Genomic DNA, 27,961 nt, shown 5'->3' on the forward strand with positions numbered 1-27,961 from the left:
CCAGTCTGTCTCAACTCCACCCACTGTGCTGGCAGCTAACATGTGGAGGTATAAGTTTTAATATCCCTGCTTGATGGTTATAGCTGAACTTGGGGAACCTGAAAAGTAGAGGGAATGCTTAAGTAGCCTGTTAAAGTTTTAAGCCCTATTTGTAGCAGCTTCAAGGTTTGGTGCTGGTTCAAAGATCAGAAAGCTGAATTTACAATACTTTTTGCTCACTTACTATATCCTCTAACAGGTGCCAATGTCAATTTTTTACTTTTTGTTAACTTAGATTTGATGTATTTAACCCTATAATACCTGCACTGAGGAAAAAGCAAAGGAAAAAAATGTTTCTTGCTAACAGTGTTTTGTTGGAGCGATGCTTAATGGCGAAAGTATCAACATTTTGAAAAGTAATGGCATTACATAAACCTATATGCCTAAACCAAGTGACAGAGATGGTTAAGATAGGTTTACTTCCACAAATCCTTGATAACTTACGGTATGGTCACTGAAAAATGTGCTCTACAAAATGATAGACCAGGACTTTAAAGGAAAAACCTTTCTCTGTTCCCTACACTGATAGAACTTAATTTTCAATTAATGATCATGTTGACATCCTATGCTTCCATATATGCTCTTTAATGACTTCCACTTTCCATATCTAACTAGTATTTACTTTTCCACAAACACTAAGAATGAGGCTGAATCAAGGACCCTTTTGGATTAGTGTGCAAGAGATCATGGGTTTTGGGGCTCAACCTGCAGTGTTTTCTTCTCTACTTCCCATCCACTTGTGATTTCTCACTTTTCTACTATACTCTTAAGTGTATATGGTTAAAGCTTTTTTTTCTGTATTCATGCATCAAGATTCTCATCATGTCATGTAAAGACTGCCCAACAAGAACAACGCCTTAGTGATTTGTTGTAATTTCACAGTTACAACGATAGATTGTGACGCTGCTGTTGGACACATAGACAGTTATACCTATTACACATATTCCAGTATAAGTAAATGGTATCATAAAATAATATCCATCCATTTATCCATCTCTGCCACTGATAAGGGACCAGTTTTCAGGGGCAGCTGTCCGAGCAGAGATCTCCAGACCTTTCTTTGTCCACATCTCACGAGACTTTCTTGTGTAGATGCTGTCAAACTTCCAGAGGCTTTATTTAATCTGAAAACAGCTCACTATTTTGTGCGACAAATATACATTATGATATTTTGAGGGACAAATTAGAACAGTCTAATTAGCCACATAACTGAAAGCACTTGCATGGTCATTTGGGGTCTTAAATCTGAAATAAAATCTAAACTTTTAACAGGTATCGTTTGTTTTATACTGTTTATTGAACACATTTACAATGTAACACTGTGGAAATCATATTTCCCTGTAGTTAAAGTATTTCTACATAAGCTGGAAACACTAATAATTTAAGAACATGTTAAATTATTGGCTGATACATGAATAAATGTATAGATATACAGTACTTCACATAAATCAGTGAATATAATATAGTCATTTGATTTGTTAAGGTTGCCTTTAATCAGCATTGAAGAAATATATTGTGATTAAGAACAATGTGATTTCTTTATAAAAGTCTGTCACTTTCAATGAAAAATGTGGCTACAGTGTTTCAGCTGATTTAGGGTCTAATCAAAGACAAGATGTGGTGTTTACAGCCAGCAGTTTCAACCCCAGCACATTCAAAAATGTCACCCACATCATACCCACCATCACCACATCAATCAGCCTGGATCCTAGCTGTCTCTAGGGTAACTGTGGAAGGTTTACATCCTCCTGGCAACTATGTAAGTGGGAAGTCCTTTACAACGCACCCAGCCAATCGTCCACTTAGAGGAAAAGAGTGTGATTAGCCAACAGGTGAACCCTCCATCCAACCCATCCAATCCAGTCTGAGCAGACCCAGTCGGCCAGCTGTGATTTTTTTCAGGCGTTTGTATGCTAATGCACAAAATGCATTAGGCTAATCAAGCAGATTCCAGTCATTTGAAAGCCAATCTGGTTGGAGATTGGAAAGCAGATCCTTTCTAGAGATGGATGAGAGAGTGGGTAAAATAAAAAGAGTAAGAATAAAGAGAAACACAAAAATAAAGCTGTGAAAATTTACTACAGTTTGGGTGTAGAAGGTTAGAACTCTGTTTTTGATCCATTTCAAAACACATTGATTTTTTTCACTAATGAGAGCTTTATACACGTGGAAGTATTTACTCTCTCATTCCCATTTTCCACGAAGAGATTGGATAGCCTGTGATTTGGGTTTCTGGTAAGCGCTTTAGTCGGTGCGGTTCAAAATGCAGCGAGGACACTTTTTGAAGCTCCGTGCCCTTGCTTTTGGAAATGTGGTCGGCATATGCACACACACATTTTTATAGATAGGTTGCTGAAGTTTGGTCCTCCATCTGTATCTGCTTTACCGTCTTCTGTTTTTCAGTTGTCACCTATCCTTGATGTAATAACCTGCCACAATGATAAAGTTCCATAATCATATCTCACTGTATACACTGTCCTTTTCCATCACTCCATCTCTGCATATGCACAGTGCCATCTCATCAGGGATGGATTTATGTGTTTCCGCCCTCCCGAGGGAACTAAGATTGTTTTGTTTTTAAGTGAGGGCCCATTGATCTTTTATTACACCATTAAGTCAACACGATCCACTCATAAACAGCTTGAGATTAAATGAGCCCCTTTGAAGGGGTTGATGTGCATGTGTGTGTGTGTGTCTGTGAACTCTCTGCCTGCAAGCAAACACTGAAAACTGGTTGGCTCTGGGGAGCCAAGTGCAGCCTGGTGCAGCCACTTCATTTCCTACAGCATATGGGCAACATGAAGTCATTTAGTAGCAGTAAGTTTAAGTTTTACCATATGCTTAATTTCTGAATAAAAATGATGCATCATTAATTGTACATTTTTTGTTTGTTTCTCTTAAGCAGTGTTTGGTGGCTGTTTTGCTTGTCACTTGTCAGCATTGTCAGCTGAGTCTGATGTTGTTAGTCTGACGTTAACAGCATCTGTTTTTCCCTGTTTCCATGTTCCATGTTATTTGCATTTGCATTTGTTTATGTTACAGTTGTCCACAGTTTGGACTCAGGATTTTACAGTATAATGAGATTGCTTGATTATCAGTTTCAGAATGGAATATATATAAAATTCAAACCCCTCAGTTATTTAGTGTCACAGGCCAGCTACAAGGTTGCGTCTTTAACCTATTGACTGCTTTCGTTTTCTAATCCATGAATTCCTTTTAACCTTAAGAGAAACTTGGTGGATGCAAGGTATCCAGGACTCTGCTTGTCAAAAGACACAAAAAGCTTCAGCACAGGTCTATTAGTCTCATGCGCTTTGCTTTGTTTGTATGTTACAGATTAGCATACATCACCTAACCTTTGTAATTAAGTTTGAACTTGAGCTCACCAGCTAGTTTAATAACAGTTAATGGAAAAACATGCCTGAAGTCTGCTACATCAAGATATTAAAGGAGAAAAGGGATTGAGTGGAGATCTTGAGAAGTTTGGATTTGTTCTTATGAACATGGGTGTCATTTTAGTGCTGGGAGCCCTGTAAACACAGTGCTTAAACACAGCTGGCAGAGTTGCAGAGGAGGGGGCAGAGTTTGAGTGTGGTCTTTGCAAGCAGTCATGGAAAATTGTGGCTTTGGATGCCTTTAAGCCAGAGAAAAGTGTTCTAATGCATTTTCTTTGTAGTTAAGCACCCCAAGATGACAAAACTTATCCCTGGAAAGGCAAAGATCGCTGATCAGCTGCATCTTCAAATCAGGCTGCCTAACATTGTGTATCCTAAACGGGTCTGACATATTGTGGGATGGACACAAGACTTTTTGGACACATGGGTTGCAGAATGGGTCCTTTTTGCATTCCAGTGCATTCTGTAGACCAGCGTCAGTGTACCATTTCCATCGGGTGTGTGTGGTCTGTAACGTGTTTAAGCAGATGGTCACACCAAAATAACATCCACATCATACCAGGACCCAAGCTTTCCAACCAGAAAACTGTATTAGAAGCAATTTATTGATTCTCTTCAGTTGTCCGTTGTTTTAATGTTGTGGCTGATCAGAGATGCTTCCCCCCATGTTTTCATTTTGAGTGCTAATTTGTAGTAAGCTAACCAGCTTTTGACAAAGGAAAAGAGTAGAATATATGTTTCAAAATGTCAAACTTTTCCTTTTCACCACAAATCCTCCTTTGGACAAAAATGGCCTGATAATAGCAATAGCGGTAATGACGGTTGCAGTTACACGATAATTGTAGCTGTGTGATAATTACAGTCCCAATGTCACAGCAGGAGATGAACCAAAACTGAAAAAAAACTAAAACCAACTTTATAAATCCATCCACCTTTATCGTCATCAGTAACATGTTTTCAGGTAATTTTTTAATCAGTCAGTTTTATGATAATTGCTAACTCTTCCTGTTGGTAAACCACATAGACAGACAGACAAATTACACCAGAAACCAGACTGGACACTGATCGTTAAAAATGCTTTTACACCCACTGGAATTTCCTCTTATTTGTAAAGCAAAGGGCTATCACACATATTGTCTGCTTAGTATAAAAATATACACATACACATACTGACCGTTCCCATTGTGGATACACAGAAAAACACTTCTCTGTCTTTTGAAGCAGGATGTAATGAGTTTGTCGTTGATGTTCTGTTCAATGTTTTGACTCTTCGCATTGTTTAGCACAAAATGACTTTTACACTGATCATGTCATTATATTCCCATCAGAGCATATTGGCTCCCATGTGTGAAGACAAAGATACACACAGGGCAAACAAGCACACTTAAAGAGTTTGATGCTTAAAATAGTATTTGTAACATTTGCACATTATTCCATATGTTTTTACTGTTTTTTAAGCCTCATCTTCTTTCACTGCTTCTCCCCACAGTGTGTAATTGTGATCTGGCACGATCTGGCTTCTTCCAGAAGAAGGGTGAGTACATCTGTACGGCAGACTACCAGCGGCTGTACGGCACGCGCTGCGACCGCTGTGACAGCTTCATCACAGGAGAGGTGGTCTCTGCTCTGGGACGTACGTACCACCCGAAGTGCTTTGTCTGCAGTGTCTGCAGGTGGGCAGTCGCCATTGTAGGGCACACAAATCACAGAAATCTCCTCCACTTCATTTTCAACTTAAGTAATTTGGAACTGTGTCTTGTAACCTGGCAAACTTTGAGTTTATTTTACTTTATTTGCTCATGAGTGCTGCCCCCTGCTTGCTTGCACTCCCCTACTTTAAAAAAAAAAAGCGTCTTGTGCACATCACTTGACTTTTAATCTTTATTCCTCTGAATCTATTCTGGGGGGATTCATCAGCAGCCTTTTAGAGGGCAACATGATAGAAGAAGAGATACAGAACAGGGAAAGGATTGTTGAGGCACTGAATAAGAAATGTTTTCAGCTTCTCAGTGCCATGAGTCACTGTTTTCTTCTTCAAGACCATTCAGTCCTGTCAGAAATGAAGCTGCACAATTTGCATCTTTTGAACTAAAAAATTGGAAAGCACGGTGTCTTTTTGCTTAGCTGAGACATGATTCCAATAGTGGAGCTGACCAGGTGTTTCATGCAGTTAGATTTAGCTAAAGTAGGCCATGTCTCCATTGACCTCCATCTGCGTTCATGTTAAGCCCCTCCATAACGATCATCGGCATCGTGCGGGGTTCCTATCCTCCTTTTATTTCACCATCTTACTCCCTTTGTTGCTCTCTTTCTCTTTCTCTTTCTCTTTCTCTGTTGTGTTTCCATTCTCTCTTTGCTGAGCAGATAGACAAACATGAAGCTATGCATTATTTGTCTCTCTTTTGTTCATTCTGCCACCCATGCCTGTTTTGATGTGTGGTAAGTTTTACATGAGAGTGATCTTTACTTGCCTCCCCTCGAGCGAGAAGTGGTTGTATCTTGTTGGGCGTCTGCTCGACCTTGGCAGTCACACCCAGCAGCTGTGTGTAAGAGAGGAAAGTCAGCTGACCAGCGACAGTCAGAGGAGCAGTCATTGGTACTGACAGGGTTTGTGTGTGTTGTCAGTGCACAAATCTTACTGATTGAAACACCTGGTCAGCTCTGCTATTGGAATCCTGTCTCGGCTAAGAGTCAACTGGAAGAGACAGCGAGAAGCCGCTGGGCAAATCTCTTTTTTCGTGCTCCATCTGCCCCCTGTCACATTGCACAGTTTTTACTTGTTTCTCCTTTTTTTCTCATCATCCACTCCTGTTTTTCTATTGGACAGTTTCCCTTTGCTCTTACTCCCCTTCACCATTCTCATTATCTTCATCATTACCTTCTTGCTCTCCATCATCATCTGCATCAAGTCGTTCTCCTTGATGTCTTCACTGTGCTTTTTTTTTTTTTTTTTTCATCATGGCCTCAGCTCTTAATGGGATCAGATCCCTTTTTAGTTTTAGATTTTTATTTCTTTTAAAAAGCAGCAGTGATCCTAGCTTCAGGGCATATCGCTAAGCCAGAAATAATTTTAGCTTTGCGGTCAGTTTAAAAAAAACAAAAAAAACATGCATTAAATATGTAAACAGAGTGAATTATTAAAATGCTGAGAAAGGCTGACAAGGCAAGAGTGCCTTGAGGGAGTGAAAGTAACCCACAGGTAAAGACAAGGTCAAACATAGACTTTTCTGCACCATGACAGCACTTTTAGAGCAAAACTTGGATGATACACTAAGACTTCTTTGGTCAGACTCTTAGATGTGGAAAATATTTAGCCTGTCTTGCTTGGAACTGGATCCAGATACAAACCCCAAAAATCCGGCTTTGGGCCTCAAAATCAGTGTGCTAGTGCTTTACTAAATGGCCCATTGTAGCTTGTTAGATTGAAATGAAAAAAAAAATGTCTGAGCTAAATTGCAGATGGTAAACCTTGAGCTCACCAAACGTGAGTAATATGCATTATCAGTTTTCATTGGTCTGTGTTCTTTTCAGTGTTTACCATGGCCTTTGTTCAGTAATTCGTGTGCTGTAATGTCTCTGTTGGATCATCTGCTTTGTTCACTTGCCTGTACTTTCTGTTTTATGCACAAAAGCTGCCCCTTTTTGAGTAAAATAAAAGCGTAAGGAAGCAAATCTAGATGACTGGAGGGTTATGTACACTTAAAAAAGGAAGTATTCACTCTTTCAATTCCAAGGCTTTATATACCGAGACTAAATAATGAAGAAAATCCTCTGGTCTATACAAGGTGTTAAAATGAGGTAAAGAATTAACCAAAAACACATGGAATATTATGTGATGTCTTTATTCATTGAACACAAATTAAGCTAGAAGCCATGTGTGTAAAACTAAGCACACCTGAAGTTCACAATTAATCAAGTTCTGAAAATCAAATACACTTTTGATCATCATAATTTGATCATCAGTAAGTTTGAGCTCCTCTGTAAAAACAGAATTGTTTTTAATTTTTCTGGTCTGGAGCATTCAGGTGTGTGTTAGCACAATACCAACGAGGAGAGACATCTGCAATGATCTTGGAGAAGAAATTGTCAATGCCCATTAATCTGGGAAGTTTTATTAGGCCATCCATCCACTTTCTATACCCACTATATCCAGAACAGGATGCTGGGGAGCTGGAGGCTGTCCCAGCTGCCATTGGGGGAGAGGCAGGCCACACATTGGACATATCACCAGCCCAACACAGAGACAACACAAAGCATGATGAGACAAATAACCATGCACACACATGCTCACTCCTAGGGTCAATTTAGAATAACCAGTTAACCTCCAGAGAACCTGGAGAGAACCCACACATGTGCAGGGGGAGCATGCAAACTCGAAACAGAAAAGCCCAAGGTAACCAGGAGCCTTCTTGCTGTAAGGACACAAACAACCACACCACCATACAGCCAAGGTCATTTCCAAATAGTCTAGAGTCCATCATTCTACAGTGAGAAAGATTCATTCATTTCCTAGCCAATTCTCTGCAAGGTCTGGCTGAAACTGGCTGGGCTTTGACTAGAAGACCTATTCTAAGGGGCCACATCTGTACAGCTTGCATGAATTGTTAGGAAGAGTTGTCAGAAAAAAAAGAAAAGGCTCTCTTTCTCTCGAGCACAGCAATACAGCTTTACAGCTCCATCTGAAGTTCCATCTGAGCAATCCATAGGACTTCTAGAACAATGCCCTTAGGACAGATGAGACCAAAGTGCAGATGTTTGGTCATAAAGCAGAGCGTCACATTTTGTTAAAAGCTAACACAGCACGTCAGCACACCTTATACCAACTGTTAAGCACAGTGCTGGTCATTTGAGCTTGTTCTGGACACCTTGCAGCCACTCAGTCGACCATGAACTCCTCTGTATACTGTAGTATTCTTGAGTCAATTGTGAGGCTGAAACGTGGCTGAAATTGGATCGTTTAACAGGACAAAGAACACCAGGAAATCTACAAGAGAATGGCTAAAAAAGAAAATAATCAACGTGCTCCAGTCAAAGTCTAGACCTCAATGTGATTGAAATGCTGAGATGAGACTTTAAGAGAGCTTTGCATAGACAAATGCCCTTGAACCTCAATTAACTAAAGCAACATGGTAAAGAAGAGTGGGCCAGAATTCATCCACATTAAGTGAGAGACTGATAACATCAAACGGAAAATGATTAATTCAAGTTATTGTTTCCGATGATGAGTCTACATGCTGTTGAAATGTGATAATAAACGCATTATGTTCTCTTTACTTCAATAAATAATGACACAGTGTAATATGTGATCTGTTGTTGTTCATCTGAGGTTTTATTGACCTCATTTTTGCTAAAATGTTTGGGCTACACGGTGGTGTGCATGTTCTCCCCGTGTATGTTTCTGGCTTTCTCCCACCGCGCCAAAAACATGCATGTCAGGTTAATCGGTGACTCTAAATTGACTAGGAGTGAGTGTGAATGTGGGTTTATGTGATCCTGTGATGGTCACCAGAGTGTACCCTGCCTCTCGCATAATGAAATAGGCTCCAGCACAGCCACGACCCTGAGTTGGATTTAGCGGTATAGAAATGACTGTATATGCCAGTACCTTCACAAACGGCTATAAAGTGCTCCTAAATGGCCTCACAACCTTCACACCCGCATCCTCTGACAGAAGACATCTGACATGCTTGCCTCTGAACATCTGCAAACGAACACATGGATGTACTGGACTTGTGTGCTGACTGTGAACTCCATTGGAGACTCCAGCCTCCCTCCGAGCGTTGGCTTCGACTACAGGCCTCGGTGGGGGAGTAAAAGGATTACTGTTGTCTGTGTCTTCTAAACAGCCTTCCCTAAGCCTTTTAGCTCCCCATTTATTCTTCTGTCCTCCCTAGTCATGCAGAAATCAATCTTTTTCCTTTAGAAGGAGAGGAAAGGGACTTAAAACATTGTATGATGGTAAATTTGATTTTATAGATGTTGTCATCCTGTCATGTTCTCAGTCTGCCAGCATGTGTGTATTTATTCTACTTTATTCGAGTGTGGCTTTATAGCTGTGTGGAAAACAGTGACCCATTGGCAGCAGCTGTGTAGGGAGTGAATAAGGCATGGCCAACTTGACAGCAATGCTGAGCAAGAAGCAGGCAGTTAAGATCAGTATGCACTCCACGCAGTCTCCCTAATAAGTTTTCATTCTCACTGAGAGGGCTAGTTTTCCTTTTAGAATCCCCTGGCAACGACACATTATCGCCTCTTTAATCACAGTGAAGCCAGGTGCTCCTGCCACAATCAACATCCTATTAACCCGTGGGCACAACTGTATTTTCAGCTTCATGGAGGATGTCAGACTGTATTCAGCTGGTGTCAGCAGGATTATGGCCTGTCTGTCACACAGTCATGCTCCTGCCAGCACCCTTTTGTTATGTTCATGCACATTGTACACTTGGATGTAAACACGCTGAAAGGCTGCAAGCATATTATCTCCTCTTTTGCTCTGCTTTCTAATACTCACTATACATTTTTTTTGGCTTCCACAGCAAACCCTTTCCAATTGGAGACAGGGTGACATTCAGTGGAAAGGACTGCGTGTGCCAGCAGTGCTCCCACACACTTGTCAAGTCAAATGAACCCATCAAGATCCACGGGCCCAGCCGTAAGTTCAGCGTCCAACTCACTCTGTCTGTTCTGTTTAAGACCCCCAGGGACTACAGTTAGGTCGCATCTAATACAATGTGTCTGTCTAATCAGTCATCCAGCCCGTCATGTTGATGTGCCAGCTGATAATTATGCAACAGAAGCAGGCACATCATTCACTCTGCTCTGTCAACTCTTAACATATAGATGATTTAACATATTTTTGCACACTCGCCCATGTGCTATGCAGTCAACTACCTAACTATATATTTAGCTGAGACAAATTTTGTACTGTATGTTATAGGAGAGTTTACATTCCCTAATTTGTCAGTGTGAAGTAAAAGAATGACAAATTATGATAATGCAAAAGAGTGATAGTGACTGATAGGGAATCGTTTATGAAGTGTGGCAGACAGACAGCAGCCTGCTGCTCACTGGCTGTGCAGTCATAACAGATGGTAGAGAGGCAGTGAATAACTGTCTCTCCCAGATCGCTCCATTCAGGAGAATAAAATTCAAACGGCTCCCAAGGTACACGTTCATCACTCTGCGTTATGAGGATGCACAGTGTGAGACGGGACTCAAAGTGCAAACGCTAAATATAAAACGACGCAGCCTTGTTTTGTGGAAAGTGTAGGATATTTAAGAATGGATCATTATACTCAATGTGCCGCAGTGTTAGACATATTTTCCAAGTACGAAATAATTAGTTCAGGAGGAAATGCGAAAAATGAGGTATTCCATGGTGGAAAGTTTGCTTATTTCTACACCCAATAGAGAAGTCTTATTTCCCTCCTTTAGTTAGAGTTTTATGTGTCTTTAAGTATTTTTATGCACTTTAAAGCACATGACATCCTTTTCATTTGGTGTGATAAGGTTAATTGTACTGTACACACTCTCCTGACTATACACTAGAAATGAATCAATGTTTAGTTTTAAAGTAGTTTTACCCCTGTGTTCATTCAGTCGTAGCAATGAATCACCATAAATGCCAGTGCACCAGTCCCACAAACAGCCATTCATACTAAAATGATAACTGGAGCTTCAACATGTTTGACAGAAGAGTTGGGACTTTTTGCACACACTGCTGGGAGTCTATTCTTCCTTTATTACTCTTGAACCCTCACCATTTGCGATTTAATTGGATATATCTCCCACGCTGTTCTTCATTTAAAATTAAATTTGCCGATGGACAGAGACTGAAAAAGAAAAATAGCTGAATAATGGTCAGAGCTGTGCGCATTTACTTCCAAAAAGAGTTTTCTTCAGAGCCAGTCTTCATGCAACACTCACATCTAATCTAGCTTCATATTGACAGCTGAGAAAATGACCTGCTGCTCCATCTTAGATGACGATGTGGCAAACTTCTTTTCTCCATCAGTTTTTACGGAACCACATTTGATGATACATGATTGTAGATTATCTGTTTCTTATTCAGCTGATAAAATTGGAAATGATAATGACTTTCAGCTGTATACACCTTCAGTCTGAGGCAGATATCCATACTCTTTATACTCAGCACTATTGCCACAGTTAAGATTTATTTATGCAGCAGAAACCTGACTCTATACACTGCAGGGTTTTACTGAAAAACCCAGTTTGTCTTGGCTGACGAGGCAGAGTGGAGCGGTCCCTGATGACCCTCGTTCTTCTTTTAGGGGCAGTAGACCGGGTCAGAAAAGGTTAAACTGAGCTGAACGTCTTCCAAATAGAAAAACAAACCGAGGGCTAACCTTGTTTCAACTTTTTGACTCTGCAGCCATGCATCATTTGCTGCTTCTATGTCCCTCTAGTTACTAAAACACTTAGAAATGGTCAAACCTGCTGGGGCAAACTTCAGTGGGGGAATAGAATATGCAATATTCTTGCATATATACAGTGTGTATGTGCATTAAGGAAATCATCAACTACAACATTCTTTATTAGTGCAGTTGTTTATTAAGGAACTGTGGTAGAACATTAGAAATTAACACAGTAACCGTTTGAGTTTTGCCTCTCTCTCTGTCTTTTACCTCCCCTACTTTCCCTCAACCTTTCCTCTTCCTCTGTCGGTGTTTTCTCATGCATTTTCCTTTTGTCTCTCACACATGCATCCTCTCCAGACTGTGCTGGATGTGGAGCTGAGATCAAGCAGGGGCAGTCTCTTCTGGCGTTGGAGAAACAGTGGCACGTCAGCTGCTTCAGATGTCAAACCTGCAACATGGTCCTTACTGGAGAGTATATCAGCAAGTGAGTGTGAAGGGAGGGGGAAACTACAGAGAGACATTGTCTGCTCAGATGTCTCACTTTGCAACTCTTTTTTTCATATCCAGTTTCCCTAGATAAGTTACAGTAAACTGTGCATTTGACCCACTACGGCACTATCTTTTCTGTTCCTTGTGTTGTAGGGACGGAGTGCCATACTGTGAAGCAGATTATCACGCCCAATATGGGGTGAAATGTGAGACTTGCAACAGATACATCAGTGGACGAGTTCTGGAGGTGAGATTTTAGCATCAGAAGAAGCCAACAGAGACTGAGCTGCACATAATCTGTACAAATCTATGGTCACACAGAAATACAAATTGAGAGATGACTATAGTAACTGAGCCTAATCAGAGCATTATCAGAAATGAGCAGTCACATTTCATCCTCAGCTCCGCCTAAGCCCCACTGTGCTCCAGGGAGTGGGCGACTTAAGATTGAGTGATAAAAAGTGTGTTTTCTAAACAGAAACAAATTCAACTGAATTGTTGTAGCTGTGTCCAACATCAGAGCATAGGCACCCTTTTACATGGTTTCCTCTTGGAGTGACAGGCTGCAGTAACAACTGGCAAAAAGCTGGACTGAATTCTAGCATTTTGTAAGGAGTGAATAGGAAAAAGCGAGCTATAAAAAGATTAGCAGGTCAAGAGGGATGGGAAAAAATGGTAGAGGGGGAGACACATTACAAAATCTGCAGTGAGAAAAATGCCCATTTGTGCTTTTACACTGAAGCAGTTTTTAAAAGAGATGGTAGAGGTCAGCAGTGAAAGGAGGGCTACAGAAGAGGAGGAGCTGAGGTGAAATGCTTAACAAAGAAGTGAAAGGAAATAATGAAGGTAGCAGAGATGGAAATAATGGAAGTGATTAAGTTCAGATGCTAATAAGTGTTTTGGAGGAGCCTCTGGAGGATGTCTCTTGTCTGAGGAGAGCACGTGTGTTGAAACTTTGTTGTACATGCACATACAACACACATACAGGGTCAAATTGTCCCTGTGGTCCTTTGCTTGTCAGAATAACTGGTGTAAAGTGCTTTGTTCCTGACTGTCAGCCTCTATGGGCTATTTATAGACATGGGGACGTGTCAGCCTTTATACGCTAGTCTCTCCTTCGTTTTCCTCTATGTCTATCTTACTTTATCTTTGAACGTGTGTGTGTGTGGGTGGGTGGGTGTGTGTGTGTGAGCGCTAGCAAAGATTCAGTCTTTTTTCCTGTCAAGTTTTGATGGCAAGGAGAAGCATTTCTTTAAGATGCAGCATGTGACTGATCTGCCTCACAGGAAGCCTAATCTAGATTTAGTCCCCAGACGTACAGAATACAATCCATTAAAAATAAGAAAAACTGATGGGTTCCATCTTGGCACTTTTACACATACCATCAATTCAAATGGGATTTTATGGACTATCCTTTGTCAAAAACCTGAACTGTTTTGCCCATGTCAGCGCCTGTGTTGATGATTAGGCTTGTTGCATAGAAAATCTATTTAGTCCAATTTCACAGAAAATCCAAAAACCTTCTTTTCCTTCCTTTTATTTCACTTGACATGTCAGTTTGACAATAGATTTTCCAGCCCATTAACGCCACCGCCGAAAATGGAGGCCTTATTAGAAACAGTAGCAGAAATTTCTGAACTGATACCATATGACTGTACCGTAAACGCTCTGTTGCTCGGAATGCAGGGGAATGAAATGCTGCATCCTTTCCCGGCTTTCATTTCACAGTAACCTGAGTGGAGCCCTTGCACAGCGGGCGCGGGTATTATTTAAGGTGCAGCTCAGATACAATTAACAATCATGCTACACACTGGCATTCCTTGCAGAGCACATATAAAGATTTGCTTTATGAAGATTAGGAAAAGTCAGTGCAGCATGAAATTGAATAAAATGATACTCCACCACACACAGTTAAACTTACATGCTCTGTGTGTTCGCTTGACATAGTTCAGGTCTGCTTGTCAGCAGTGCTTCTATAAATAGGAATTCTCTAATGGTGTGTCAGAAAAAGGCAGAGGTGATGAGACGGGGCCACGCCTCAGCCATCAGCCATCAGGCATCAGCCCTGCAGAGACACGTGAGAATCCTCAGGCCCATGAACCGCATCCATGTTATGTGTCCATTTTGCCTGCGCCCTACATTTATGTTTGGATGTGTCCGCTCGGGGGATCCTGGATGTCTTAGGACATGTTTAACATTCCTGTGTCCTTCACCAACATGGCCACCCTCCTTCTCTGCATTACACATTTTTTTCCTCATGTGACTGACCTACAGGGATTTTTACTCTAATTATGGCATGGGGAGAATGGGTGGTGGCTTGCTTGTGATTTCTGCATGAAGCAGCTACAGCCCATCTTTTAATGTCTTAACACTCTCTGAGGTCACTCTTGGTCAAGTGATACACAGTAGAAAACACAAAGACGTTCTCAAGGTTGGGGTGCAATTTGTAGATTATTCCTTTATCTGTGTAACTCCTCATGGTGATAATTTATGTTCAGTCACTTCTCTGTCTTTCAGGCAGGAGGGAAACACTACCACCCGTCCTGTGCTCGATGTGCCCGCTGTAACATGATGTTCAAAGAGGGAGAGGAAATGTACCTGACAGGTAAAATACAAATCTCACACTTGCCATTGATGATGAATTCCTCAAATGCACCAACACCTGTTGTTCTTTCCTCTTGCTCACCAGGGTGTGAGGTTTGGCACCCTTTATGCAAGCAGGCGGCGAGGGCAGAAAGGAGACTCAGGGTGAGGAGGAGTTTCAAATGAAAATATGCCAATGAATGTCATTTTCTCAGTGTGTGCATTTTGTCATTCTCCACCTTCCTTGCTTTGACTGTACCTCACAGCACAGACGCCTTTCCGAGACCTCCATCTCTCCACCGGGATCCTCCATAGGCTCTCCCAGTAGAGTTATATGTGTAAGTAACTTGTGGCCCTGCAACTTTGAGTAACCTTTGGCTGCCACTGATCTTAAACCCGAGGCGCATTTGCGGCAACGGAAACACAAACACTACCCACAGGCTTGAATGGTTAAGCACCAATCTGTAAGGCTGTTCACTCCCTTGGCCTGTTCCCTTGTCTGCGTCTAACCTCTGTCATCATCAGTTGTGTTGTGTAAGTATTTTGTTAAGCAGCTTGTTGTTACGTTGTGAACAACAAGACACATCAAAATTGAGGTTTTTCCAATCGAGACTGGTCAAGTTTTATACCTGTGATTTCCATTTTCAGTCTATAGTGCCAAAAAATGAAAGCTAAATGTTGTGAAATAAAGATGTTAGCATTACTAGCTGTATGTCTCTAGAGATGATAGTGTCAGCCTATCAGTTATTACTCTGTTTTGATCCACCTGTGTTGTGACCATTTGTGGATCCTGCACATTTCTGGATTGTGAGAGCAGGTGGACAACTGTAAAAAATCCATGGCCCAAAAATATGATATCTCTTACTGCTTTGATTTAGAATTTAAATCCATGAAGTAATTTAAGCGTAGATAAGTTTTACAGACAGTGAATGTATGGATAGTGCGTGCTTGAAGTGAAAATCTGTCCATGTTTTTCTTTTTTATTATTATTTTTATTTAAGACGCAGCATCAATTGTGCCCAACCTACATACCAAATAAAAAAATATTGAATAGTGTGTCCTGACATCAGCACAAGGCCAAAATAAGAGGTACAGACAAAAGGAAAAAAGAAACTCACCTGAAGCACACCCAGTATTTAGTGTAATGTCCTTTATGAATTGCCATTATTAAGCCTCCCTGAAGAAGTTTTGTTAGATTTCTGTGTTCTTGGCAGAACTGACAGAATCTGCAGATATCTTGGCATGGACCCAACTTTTAAGCACAGTCCACATATTTCTGATAGGACTGAGGTCAGGACTTTCGGAAGCCCTTTCCAAAAGTCTGTTCTCTCCATTCAACAGTAAGCTTTGATGTGTGTTCAGAGACTATGTCCTCTGAGAACACCTAATAGTGTCCAGGTTTCAACTCACTTGCTGATAATTTGAGGTTTAGCTGAAGAATTCAAATGCAGTTCTTTGTCATTGCATCCACATTGTGTAATCAATAAGAGAATTAGTTGGAAAGCATGAAATTGCAGCCACCATGACGAACTGGTATAATGTTCGTGGTTTCAATTGCTTTTGCTTTTTCTTTGTCCATTTGGTCTGCTGCAAGCTTAAGTTGAGCTTGGAGGTGTCCATTTTGGAGCAGGAGCACAGCACTGCAAAACTCTATTTCAGAAACTTTCAGTTCATGCAAATGTGCACTGAGCTTGTTGGACTTTTCCATCACACTGTGTGCTGGTCACGCCCTTTTTATGTTTGCACAGAGAATCCACTAGTTGCAGTCAACCGTGATCACTAGCAGGAAGGCCCTGTAAGTTCAGATGTATTTTAGAACTTTAACCACCACTGAATTAATAATCTAAACAAGGGTATGCATATTTCTTAGCCTGCATGCACCGTGTTTTATGGTGTTTGATGGGTAGATGGACAGACAGATGCACAGATAGCTTAGAATGTGAACCTTGTCAGCATATGCAGTACAGAGTTGGACCACTTCCATCGCTGCAAGTCCTCAGCCTGCTGCTCGGCAGTCTGCTGAGTGTAGCTGTATATAACGGCAGTATTAGCATGTCAAGGGTTGCCTGCATGCATGCTAGAGTCCCTGCTCTCTGCTCTGCTCTTTTCTCATAATCAATGACCTTTCTGTTTAAGGTGATGGATGAGGGAGAAACGCAGTGTAAGCAGACTTGTCCTCCGTACTGTCTCCACACCTCCCCTATTTCTCACCCTCTCTGGCTGTCTTTGCTTCCTCTGCTTTCTTTCTCACATGTGCTTGGCTGATGAAGGTCAACAACTTACAGGACTGTCAAGCTCTGCAGTGTGCATGTGTCCATTTTCTGCTACTGTGTGCTTCATCAGCTCTTGTTGGCTCATCGCTCTACTTACACCTGAATGATAATATTGGTGGAGTTTTCATTCTACTCTTTGCATTGTCCATGCGGTTGATGTTGGGTCTTGTTGCTGTTGTCTTTGTCTGTGGTGGGTGTGTTTGTGTCCTCTCTCCAGGCCAGAGTGGAGAATGAGATCCTAGATTATAAGGACTTAGCTGCCCTGCCAAAGGTCAAGGCCATATACGAGGTCCAACAGCCAGATCTCATTTCCTCCTCATACCAGCCGTACCACAGATACACCTCTGATGACAGGCTAGACAATTACAGCTATGGGGAGGTACAACTTCAACACACTTTTCAGGAGGAGTGAAAGCGTGTGTCCTCATAAAGCCTCTGCTTTGTTGGGCTCGTTCTTTCTTTCTTTTTTTTTTTTAAACAGAAAAATGCTTCGAGATTTGTTGGCTTCTGTTTTTATGATTTTGATTAGGTAAAACGACTGAGCTCATGATTGAAATTCTTATTGAAACTGGCTGTAAAAATGCCATTTGCAAAGTCAGTTTAATAAGGTTTGTTATGCAGGAGCATTCCTCTTTTTTCATTTCACTTCATATTACTCTGGGTACGCAGTGAACTTTGCAAGAAGACCTTGTTCACTGTGAGAAGCTGTGAAGTTTGTACTTTTATATATTTTATTATTTTTGCGAATAAAACATTTGAAAAACATTTATTCAAACTTAATTAAAAATAATGAGCCTGAAGTGTTTACTGCCTGACAGACTGTTCTTCCCCAGTAAATGTCTAACATATAGGGTGCAGGATTAGTTGAACAGTTTGTCAGTTTTTGATGAGAAGAACGTTACCACTGTCATATCTGTCTGCTTTGTGTGAAGTTTAAAACACATACATGAATGGTCTTTTGACAGATATTAAAGTGATATGAAACAAAGCAAATTAGCCGTCTTCCCTTAAAAAGTCAAACTTTTCCTGTTTAAAAAAAATTCTGTCTTGGGTGAAAAACTGTTGAATGCTTTGTTCATCCCAAATGATTCAATCTGTCTGGTCCTTTTTGTTCTGGTCAGTTAAATATGTGACACTCAGTATTTTGTTTTTGATATTCTGACTACTCCAAAAGATAACTTCTGTGTCTCCACTGATTCTGCAGTCACTTGGGACTCTCTCACCATATTCTCAGGTAAGTGTTCTTGCTTCAGATGTAAATGACAAGAACAAGTTCCAACAAGTGAACTCGTGTCATATTTGCCTGTCACTAGGCTGTTCTCTGCCACCCTTTAAGTTTAACTGATTTTCTTTTGTCTTTTCAGGACTATGACAGCCTGGATGCAAAGCAGCTCCGCTGCTCCAGTCCAGGATATATTGACTCCCCGACATTTAGTCGTCAAGGCATGTCTCCCATCATGCCTCGCTCTCCTCAGCACTTTGGCTACCCTGGTAAGAAAAGTGGCATCTAATGCAATATTGTTTATATTTCAATATCTTTGGACTTTGTTTTGTTTTGTACCAATTAGGCAAACAAATTATGATGTTTTATACAACCCTAAATTAAAGTTGGGACAGTATGGGAAATGGAAATAACAATGAATACATTTTAAAATGCCATGATTCTTACATTTACTCCACTTTTATTTAATTCTTTATTTAATTCTTTATTTAACTCATTAGCTTCATATAATTTATGAAGACACATCCTTCTTTGCATTTCAGGTCTGCAACTGATTCTAAAAATTGCCACTCTGTAATAGGGATGCACCGAGCCCATATTTGGATCGGATATCGGTACCGATATCGGAGGTGAAAAAAGCGGATCGGTGCATCCCTACTTTGTAATATTACCTTATTGCATCCTATTCTTTATGAAAGCAAGTTTTAGGTTGTGCAATAGTACGCCACTCTTCAAAAGTCTCTGAATATTCTTTATTGGAAACAGTTTGGGGCCATTCCAATACCCTCTTCTTCTGCAGCCATGCCTTTGGGATTTGTGCAGAATGTGGTTAGGCATTGTCTTGTTTGAAAATGTATGGATGAATCTAGAAAAGTTTTTGTCTTGAAGGCAGCATGTGTTGCTACATAATATGAACATATTAAAGTAATGCTTCCGATCACAGAAGTATAAATGTGATTTGCATCACAGAGCCTGCACTTGTTACTGACTCTGGATGGTGCTTTTCCACTTTGATCCAAAGCATGAAACACGAACACGTGAACACGAAACACAACAACACGAAAAATCTTGGGTTATTTCTGTCTGTAATGGCATAAAAGTCAAAGCAACTGCAGGAATCACTGCATTTCTAGTAGACATCAAACTGCTTGTTATTTTCATCTGTTTGTTATCACCATTCTTGTAGCTACCAAAAAAATATAGATAATGTTAGTGAGGAAATGGAATAAAACAATACCCGCATCAGGCCAGAATGTGATAATACTTGTGTCATTGTCTCATTTGCTACGGTTGCTTCTTGGTTGTCATTTCATGTAACTGTGCACATATGCAGTGATACTGTGATTACTGTTATCAGATGCCTTCTGTATTGTTAACAAGTATATGACCTTTATCATTACATAAGAGGAAGAGTTTTTTCAGTGTTAGCTGTTAATGTAAAGACTCATTCTAGCAGGTTAGTTTTCATCTGCATGTGTTGAGGCCTTTCCTCATACTCATGTTTCCTTTGCTGTGATTGGCTGTGGCTGGCTGCAGGCTCTGAGAGTGGCAGGAGTTCACCTTATTATGGCCAAGAGGGGCGCCCAAGCACACCCACCACAAACCAGCCCCCTAAACATTTTCATGTACCAGGTAGGACTCCTCATCTCCATAATGCACCGCTCACAATCCTCATAAAGTTTTCAGTAGCTGCTATTCACAAACGCAAGTCATTCAGAAAGTAACACATAATCACTCAGGCATAGTCTTCTCATCATGCTGCATCTTTACCTTCTTTTATCTGCCCTGACAACCACCCCACCGACCTCCTCCTCCTTTTTCCTGTCCCATCATCCCAGTAGCAATTCACTTCTTCTCCTCCTTTACTCCTCCACGTTTCACCTCTTCATCTCCTCTTTCTCTCCTCAGCCACAGGGGACCCCAACATCTACAGGAAGCCTCCCATCTATAAGAGATCGGGTACAGTGCAGTTAGCCCCGTCTTACCCTGCCTGTCCTCCTGTCAGTTTAGTCATACTGTGTTTGATATTCAACGTAGATGTTTTTGCTGACCTGAGCCCTCAGCATTGGCTGGTTTAACTGCACTTTGCTAGCAATGACAGATGAAAGGAAGGTATTGATGTGATAGAATAAGCGCAGGGGAAAATACCATTTGACTTGTAGAGCTTGTTTTAGAACTGAAAGAAAAGACCAGTCAAATGTTTTGCATTTGAGGCTGTAGCTGAATGTAGGAGAGCAGTGCTTTGTGTGTATGCCACAAGGATTATGCATAAGTCTGCTTCTGTGGGTAGTTCTGGACAGGTTCTTGATGGTAAATGAGGATGGAGCAGGCCATGAATGAAGCGAGGGTTTGTTCAGGCGTGACAAGTACTCAGTACATGGGACTCTGGAGACACACATTTAACCAGAATAGAACAGAACAACAGAACAAAGCACAGCAAGAAGCTCAATTATTACAAGAATTTGCATTTGCTTTGGAGTCATGTTGTTTTCTTAGCCTTGCCTCATAAGCCAGTGGTCAGGGTGTGGTTTAAGGAGATGTAAGTATGATTGTTTTTCCAAGGAGTCAGGTAGAACCTGGAGATTGGCAGCAGTTGGGCTGACTGTAAAAAACGCATCCAGCATGGACACGAGGATTATCTCAATTAAGTGCATTTATGCTGTTAGGTCAAATAGCATGGCAGCACAGTTAACCCAAAACGATATTTTTTTGTTTTGTTTTGTTTTTTGCAAGTCATTAAACTCAAATGCACTTCAGCCATCTGGGTAGCATGTCTGAGTGTAAAAATGCATAAGAAAGAGGCTCACTCTCCCCTCGTCACATTGCACTGAAAAAGGCTTTCCAGCTGAGAGTCACAGGATCTTTTGACTCAGGATAGTTTATCTTTGTTGTTGTCTTGCATGCTCCTCTGTGCTGTACACCATGTGTTGGTTAGTGAACACTGTGTCGACACGTGTAAAAAAACTTTCAACCTCCTATATTTCACAGCTATAAGATTAGTTCATCACTGGTCATGTTTCCATGGAAAGACACATTTTTGCATATGTTTAAGACCGGTATGAACATGTGAGCATATGCTGCAAACAGCAAAATTAAAAATGTTTCAGCTTGCCTTGTTAGAATCCTGACATTTAACTCACACGTGGTCATCAGTCTCATTGATCTTTCTTGTACTTTATGGATTCCTTAATAGCTATTGATTATCACTTTCTCTTGTTTCACCACTAAACGCTGTTGACGTTAAACCAAAGCCACAACAGAAACATTTTAAACGTTTCTGTGTGGACTCTGAGCCAGTTATGTTCTAATCTTTTAGCTAAGTTTGCTACCTGTATGGAAAAAGAGACCCTATCAAAAGTCATCTTTGTTTCTTTTTAAGTCTCCTCTTCCGTATGGGCAGCAAAGCTCTCACATTCTCATTTTCCCCTGGATGCTTCAATAATGTTTCCCTTTTCTTTTTTATCGCATCCAATCACTTTTATTCACTTCCCTCCACCCTCTGCTCCACTTCACCCGGTGACCTTGCCACTGTAAGTATCTCCCTCCGCTCACTCATTCTCAGTGAATAGATATTTTTACGTCTTTGTTTATGTGCGTGGCTCACAGATGTGTCGCTGAAGAAGCGTGTTATGGTGTGCGTGTGGCTCACTGTTTAGTTATGTTGACAGTACTGTACATGTCCAATGGATGAGAATGTCTAGCACGAGTGTCCTTCATCATGTACATAGGAATCCAATGGATTGTGAATCGGGCCGGCATGGCTAATGGCTAACAGAGTGAAGAGCAATCTATGTGCCATTACACTGCATGTTATACCCACTGACTGTGCTGTAGTGTGGAGTGGCATCAATATCATCCTGTCACAATGCTTGTGAAAAGACTGTGTGCCTCAGGCTAAGGTGTAACTGAACCCACTTAAATGCAAGTTATTGTCCTACCACTGGCTAAAACATTGATCTTGTCCGACAGGAAAGTTGAATATCATGACTGAACACTATAAAAATATAAAAAGGATATTTCAGCGTGTATCTTTGTCATATTCATTATATGTTTTCCTTTGTATACTAGAGTGCAGTTGGTACGCTGTGTAAAAATGTTCCTGGAAACAGAATGTTATAATTCATCTTATGTCACAAACCAAAGTTTTATTCACAAAAGAACATATCGAATGTTGAAAGGGAAACATTTTCCTGTTTTCTGAAAAATGTTAGCTAATCACCAGTCATGCGTCTTCTTTGCCGTTTTTTGCGTTTCATGATGCGTTCCATTTAGTGAAAGGTCTGGATTGCAGGCCATTCCAGCACTCAGACTCTTCCACTACAAAGCCATCCTGCTGTAATAGATGTAGTTTTTCTTACTGACATATGCAAAGCCTGAAAAAGACATTGTCTGGACGGGAGCACATGTTGCACCAAAACCAGTATATACCTATCAGCATTGATGGTGCTTTTTCATATGTGCAAGTTATCAGTTCCATTGGCATTAATACATGCCCATAATATCAGTGATACAGGCTTTTGAACTTGCTGAAAACAAGCCTGGTGGTTGCTGTCCTCTTTACTCCAGAGTATATGGCGTCCACAATTTCCAAAGCAAAGAATTTCAAATTTCAGTTCTATTGAACAGTTTTCCATTTTGCCTCAGTCCATTTAAAATGATCTTTGGCCCACAGAAGACACCATGGCTTCTTCTTTCCCAGACAGAGCTTTAACCTACATTTGTGGATAACATGGTAAAGTGTGTTCACAGACAATAATATCTGGAAACGTCTCTGATTTCCATGACAGAATCATGTTACTTTTTAATGCTTCTCCGTTTGAGGGCCAAAAAATCATAGGCAATCAATATGGATTTTTGTTTGTGTCCCTTGCACAGAAATATCTATTCTAATTCTTCCCAATTTTATGTTAAAGAGTGTTTTTCTGAAATTGCCCCACAATTTTTTTGCCAGTTTTTTCCAGATTGCTGAACCATAAAAAAAAATCTAATCATTGCATTCTGTTTTTCATTAGATTTTACGCAGTGCCCCAACCTTTTTGGAATTTGGGTTGTATAACATGTCACTTCCTGAAAGAAATTGAATGAGCATATTTTCTGCTTTGTTCAACTATTCAACTATACAGAAATATCACTTGCTTTGGTTTTGTCTGTTAATTGTTTTCTTCTAACTCAAACCATTTTGTTACAGACAATCATATGGAAGCAGCCACCAAAAGCAGGACCAGTGAGGACATACTCAGATCCTCCAGACTGTCCACCTACTCCCCGGAGCCATATGCACAGTCAGAGTCTGACTACTACCCATACACCAGCTCCCCCAGGGGTAAGTAACACTATCATATTTTGGCTAGCAAACCTTTTTTTCACTAAACATAACGTAGACACAGGAGTGCAGTTCATTTTGTAGCTGTGTTGTCACAGTTATTTGCTCCCTCGCTTTGTTACTGTTTTCCCACTTGGAGCTCTATTTTCATACAAGGGGAATCTCTTTTATCTCTCTTCTCTGCCAGCCTATCGGGCGCCAAGAAGACGCTTCTCGACGGGAGGAGATGAAGAGAGTTGGAGTCAGAGTCTTCAAAGAGTAAGAGCTTCATTATTTTATTTCTCCCTCGCTTCATCATCAGATTGAAGTTAGCTTTCTCCTCAGAAACACCCCAAAATAATGCACTTTTAATGGTATGGTGCCAAAACTGTATCTCTTTACTTTTCTTGCTTATTCTATCCTTTGTGCTGTACATTGAATTAGCAGTTTTTCCTGATGCTTCTTTCATTTTTCTTTCCCCCTGGTGCTTTCTTCCTCGTACCATCTCCCCTCAGATTGGGAGTGGCATCGGGAGGATGATCCTAAAGGAGGAGATGAAAGCCAGATCTGGTTCCTATGACAACGACCCCTGGGGCAGTGCACGGAATTCTCGTAGTGGGAGCAAGGAAACACTCAACACAACAGGCTATGGCACAACAGGCTACGGCTCAACGGCGTACAACAACACTATCAACGGCTGTAAGGATCCACCCTGCCCCCCTCAGCGCATCCCCACCTTGTTTGTCTGCAAGTTTGTGAACACCTGCACCTCCGACTGTATTTCTGTACAGCCATGCCCCTCCCCATGCAATCACATATGTTGCCACTGGGACTTTTTATGTGTCTCAATATCTGCTGTCACTGTGGTTTGAGTCAAGGGGAGTGAGGTTGTGGATGCAGGTCACAGAGGGTCATGGCTGCTGCAGGGTGGGTGGTTTATTGAGAAAGATTGTTGCTGAACCAACCGTAGGCCAGCAGCAGCAACAGAGGACATAGTCTGTCATTGATGAGGAGATGTCTGATAAGAATTATGCTGAATGTTTTCAAAGTACTGAAAAAAAAGTGTTCAAGGAGGTATAAATGTCAAATGTGATAATGTCAGATCTGAGACAAGCAGAGCTGTTTCTGTTTTTCAGTTCAATCAGTTAAGGCCAAGCTTAACTGATTATATAGCATGCCGGGACTCTTATTTTGGCATCTGACATCCAGACACTAGCCTATCTCCATCTCTATCAAAGTGTTTCCTTTTTCTTTTCCCTCTCCTCCCATCTTTTTTACAGTGTGCCCTTTCCCCCTAATACCTTGTTTCTCATTTTTCCCAGAACAAAATAGCTCTCCATATTCTACTCCATCTATCTACGTATATCTACAGTATCTCACACTCTTGCTCATGCTCTCACAGCTGGTGTCCCATATCCTGTTTTATTTATGGGCAGTAAAATCTCTCATTAGAGCTATTTCTCAATTGGGAGGGAGCACGAGTGAACAGGACTCAGCTGGCTCTATTTTTTTAGTCATTCCCAGAGCTTGATAGGATCCCAACTTGCTTATTTTCCGTGTCTTTGTTAAGCCTCAGACTAAACAGACGACAGTCAAATCTCTGCAGAAATTGTTTTTTTTTTTTGTTCAGAGGAATTTAATCAAAATTCAAGATTGGATGCAATATTTTTCTTTTTACATAAAAGATATGATTATGATGTCCGCTAATTGTATGATGTGTTTTTTTCCACAGCTCCACGATCTCAGTACAGCACTGATAGCGGTGAGTTTACTGTAAAACAAGGTCACTTACTTTCCCTTAAAGTTTGTGCTTCTGTTTTATTTAAATTCTAGCTGTTTCTTTTCCATTGGAGGCATTCTTTGGTTCATAAATTATGTGTTTGTACTGGTTTCACCATCTGTATCCTTGTGCATTCATCTGGAACTTTAAGATTTGTTTTTGTTTATCCATGACCGCCATCTTGTGGCACTGACTGGTACCGATATGTTATTGTGACGTGCCTGAGTGCATTAAAAAGGAATGTACATTTAAGGGGCTTTTTTATAAATATTAATTTCTATGTATATTTCAGATTTTGTTTGTAAGTCAGCCTCACTACCAGGATATGGACGCAATGGCATCCAGCGGGTGAGACCACAGTTAACATGACATGTTCACAGACTGAACTATAGAGCTAATTCTCATATCTTTTTCACCTATTTAATCTTATTAAGGCTGCTTTATTAGAAAATCCCCCAAGCTTCTTAAATACTTTAATCTAACTGTCTCTGCCCCTGCAGCCTCAGAGTGCCGATTGCTACCAGTACCAGTTTGAGAGTGGCAGCGAGGTCAACTGGGGAAGCAGGGGTAATTTTACTAGGAATGTAAAGCACCAGCGTCACATTAGATTGCTGCTGTTAATTCCGTCTTTTCATATAAAGTACTCATGTGGCTCTATTTTTCTTTTCTTCCAGCAGAATACAAGGTAAGGTTTTAACATAGCCATATATTAAATAATTAATTCCATGAGCAGCATTCTTTAGGTTGAATTATCACACGGATTTTGTAACTGAATGTCTGAAATTAATTTAGATTGTGATTACCTCTCCTACCCTGCAGATTCACCCCTACGAGTCGCTCATTGTCACCACCAGAGGGCGCAACAGGCTGCCCAAAGATGTAGACCGAGCCAGACTGGAAGTAAGTTATGAATGTGAGATGTTATGCTTCCTTTCACTTCTAACATTGAATATTATGGTATGATTCTGGTGTGTAAGCAGGGTGGAAAACACATTTTTTAAATATTTTTCAAATATAAAACTTGTAGATTGTATCCTTGTCAAACCTAACCACTGTAAAGTGCACACAATCAGAGATAGAAAAAAATAGTAGAGGAATGTTTGACTTTAGTGGTAGTGTTGATATGCGGTAACATATTCTCCTTGTCCCTTTTTCTTAGCGTCACCTGTCTCCAGAGGAGTTTGTCCAGGTGTTCGGAATGACCGTGGAAGATTTCGACCGCCTGGCTTTGTGGAAGAGGAATGAGCTAAAGAAACAGGCACGACTGTTTTAATAACATATGGACATGTGTAAAAAAACTGCCCTAAGCAGACTGACTGTTGAACGAACAGGATGACAAGAAGACTTCTTCTCAGTTACACTGCCATGCCTGAGAACCTGTTCTAGATCTCCTCATATGACAAACCAAATTCTGGTCACGCCAGAGTGGACTTCTGAGATTAAATGGAAGGCCACAGAGGCATCATGCAGAGGGAGTGTAAGCAATAGAGACTGTCATACTGTAGTGTTGTGCTTTTCTTAAGTCCAAATGATGGAGGCAGACATGAGTGTGCCCCAAGAGAGTGTCTGTGACCAGAGCTGCTGTACTAAAACACAATGAGGAGAATTATGGCTTTGCCTTATTTGTTATGCTCTCTTAGTTATTACTGTGCAGCACCAGCAATCTTAACGAGTAGAATGTAGATACAGTATATCATTTATGACACTTTATCGGTGTGAATGATTAGAAAAAAAAAAGATTGAGTGTGAGCTTACAGCATCAATATCTTTTGGTTTTTGATGCCTTTTGTCGACCTGTTCTGCTTTTTGATTTCCTACATGAAACGGTGTCCCCTCTAGTTTACACTAACACTGATAAAGAAAGAAAACAATCCGAGGTGGACGATAACTTCTCAACTGTTTGCCTGAGCTGCATTGATTTGTGTGACACTTAAAACCAAAGTGAGAATGAAGATCACTTTCATGTAGTGCCGGTTAAATGATTAAAGGTCACTGTGCAGCTGTATAGTAACCTGAAAGAATGTGCAATCCACTCTATTTAGTAGGTACGGTAAAAGAAACCATAACTCTGTTCCCCTGTTTTCTACTCATTGCAATAGAACGATGACATGATGTTTAAGGATGAGCATTGTGGTCATCCATACATTTACATTCGCTATTATTTATATTCTTTTACAATTCTAATTTTGTAGCTACAGAGATTATATTCCCTCTCAAAGAAACACTCTGCAAGGTATTTAACATGCCAGCAAAGATCCAGGGTTGTTGATGACTTTACTTCCTTTGAATACTGTTATTTTTGATTTTGTCACTAAAATTAAACTGCAACTCAAAATCTGTCTCCTCTTTCTTTCATTTCTAATAGTCTGCATTTGTAATACATTGGTTTTTTTTTTTAAAGGAAATTGCTATGCTGATTCACTTCACAGTTGGATATGAAAATTGATACCACTTTAGACTGAATACATTTCTATGATTAAAACCAAGGGCATGTCCTGCT

General features: G+C 40.6%; 1 protein-coding gene across 4 annotated transcripts in view; it reads left to right on the forward strand.

Annotated features, from left to right (window-relative positions):
• Window positions 1-27,796, forward strand: part of ablim3 (actin binding LIM protein family, member 3) — a 43,885-nt gene extending 16,089 nt beyond the window's left edge. Inside the window, exons 3-23 of one of the 4 annotated variants that reach the window (XM_072396053.1) lie at window positions 4,924-5,107; window positions 9,971-10,086; window positions 12,170-12,296; window positions 12,455-12,548; window positions 14,819-14,906; window positions 14,991-15,049; window positions 15,151-15,222; window positions 17,375-17,536; window positions 18,362-18,391; window positions 18,522-18,648; window positions 19,916-20,011; window positions 20,288-20,338; window positions 23,586-23,702; window positions 23,890-23,960; window positions 24,197-24,380; window positions 25,414-25,443; window positions 25,754-25,809; window positions 25,962-26,028; window positions 26,136-26,146; window positions 26,281-26,361; window positions 26,621-27,796. In XM_072396053.1, coding sequence (XP_072252154.1) covers window positions 4,924-5,107; window positions 9,971-10,086; window positions 12,170-12,296; window positions 12,455-12,548; window positions 14,819-14,906; window positions 14,991-15,049; window positions 15,151-15,222; window positions 17,375-17,536; window positions 18,362-18,391; window positions 18,522-18,648; window positions 19,916-20,011; window positions 20,288-20,338; window positions 23,586-23,702; window positions 23,890-23,960; window positions 24,197-24,380; window positions 25,414-25,443; window positions 25,754-25,809; window positions 25,962-26,028; window positions 26,136-26,146; window positions 26,281-26,361; window positions 26,621-26,734 — 1,937 coding nt within the window. In that variant the 3' untranslated portion in view covers window positions 26,735-27,796. Of the gene's footprint in view, window positions 1-4,923; window positions 5,108-9,970; window positions 10,087-12,169; window positions 12,297-12,454; window positions 12,549-14,818; window positions 14,907-14,990; window positions 15,050-15,150; window positions 15,223-17,374; window positions 17,537-18,331; window positions 18,392-18,521; window positions 18,649-19,915; window positions 20,012-20,287; window positions 20,339-23,567; window positions 23,703-23,889; window positions 23,961-24,196; window positions 24,381-25,413; window positions 25,444-25,753; window positions 25,810-25,961; window positions 26,147-26,280; window positions 26,362-26,620 lie in introns of all 4 variants that reach the window. The other 3 variants (XM_072396050.1, XM_072396051.1, XM_072396052.1) reach the window with 3 other exon arrangements.
• The last annotated feature ends 165 nt before the right edge of the window (window positions 27,797-27,961 follow it).

The sequence above is a fragment of the Leuresthes tenuis genome, unplaced genomic scaffold (assembly GCF_036924035.1).
Source record: "Leuresthes tenuis unplaced genomic scaffold, fLeuTen1.0.hap1 SCAF_11, whole genome shotgun sequence".
NCBI classification, from domain to species: Eukaryota; Metazoa; Chordata; class Actinopteri; order Atheriniformes; family Atherinopsidae; genus Leuresthes; species Leuresthes tenuis.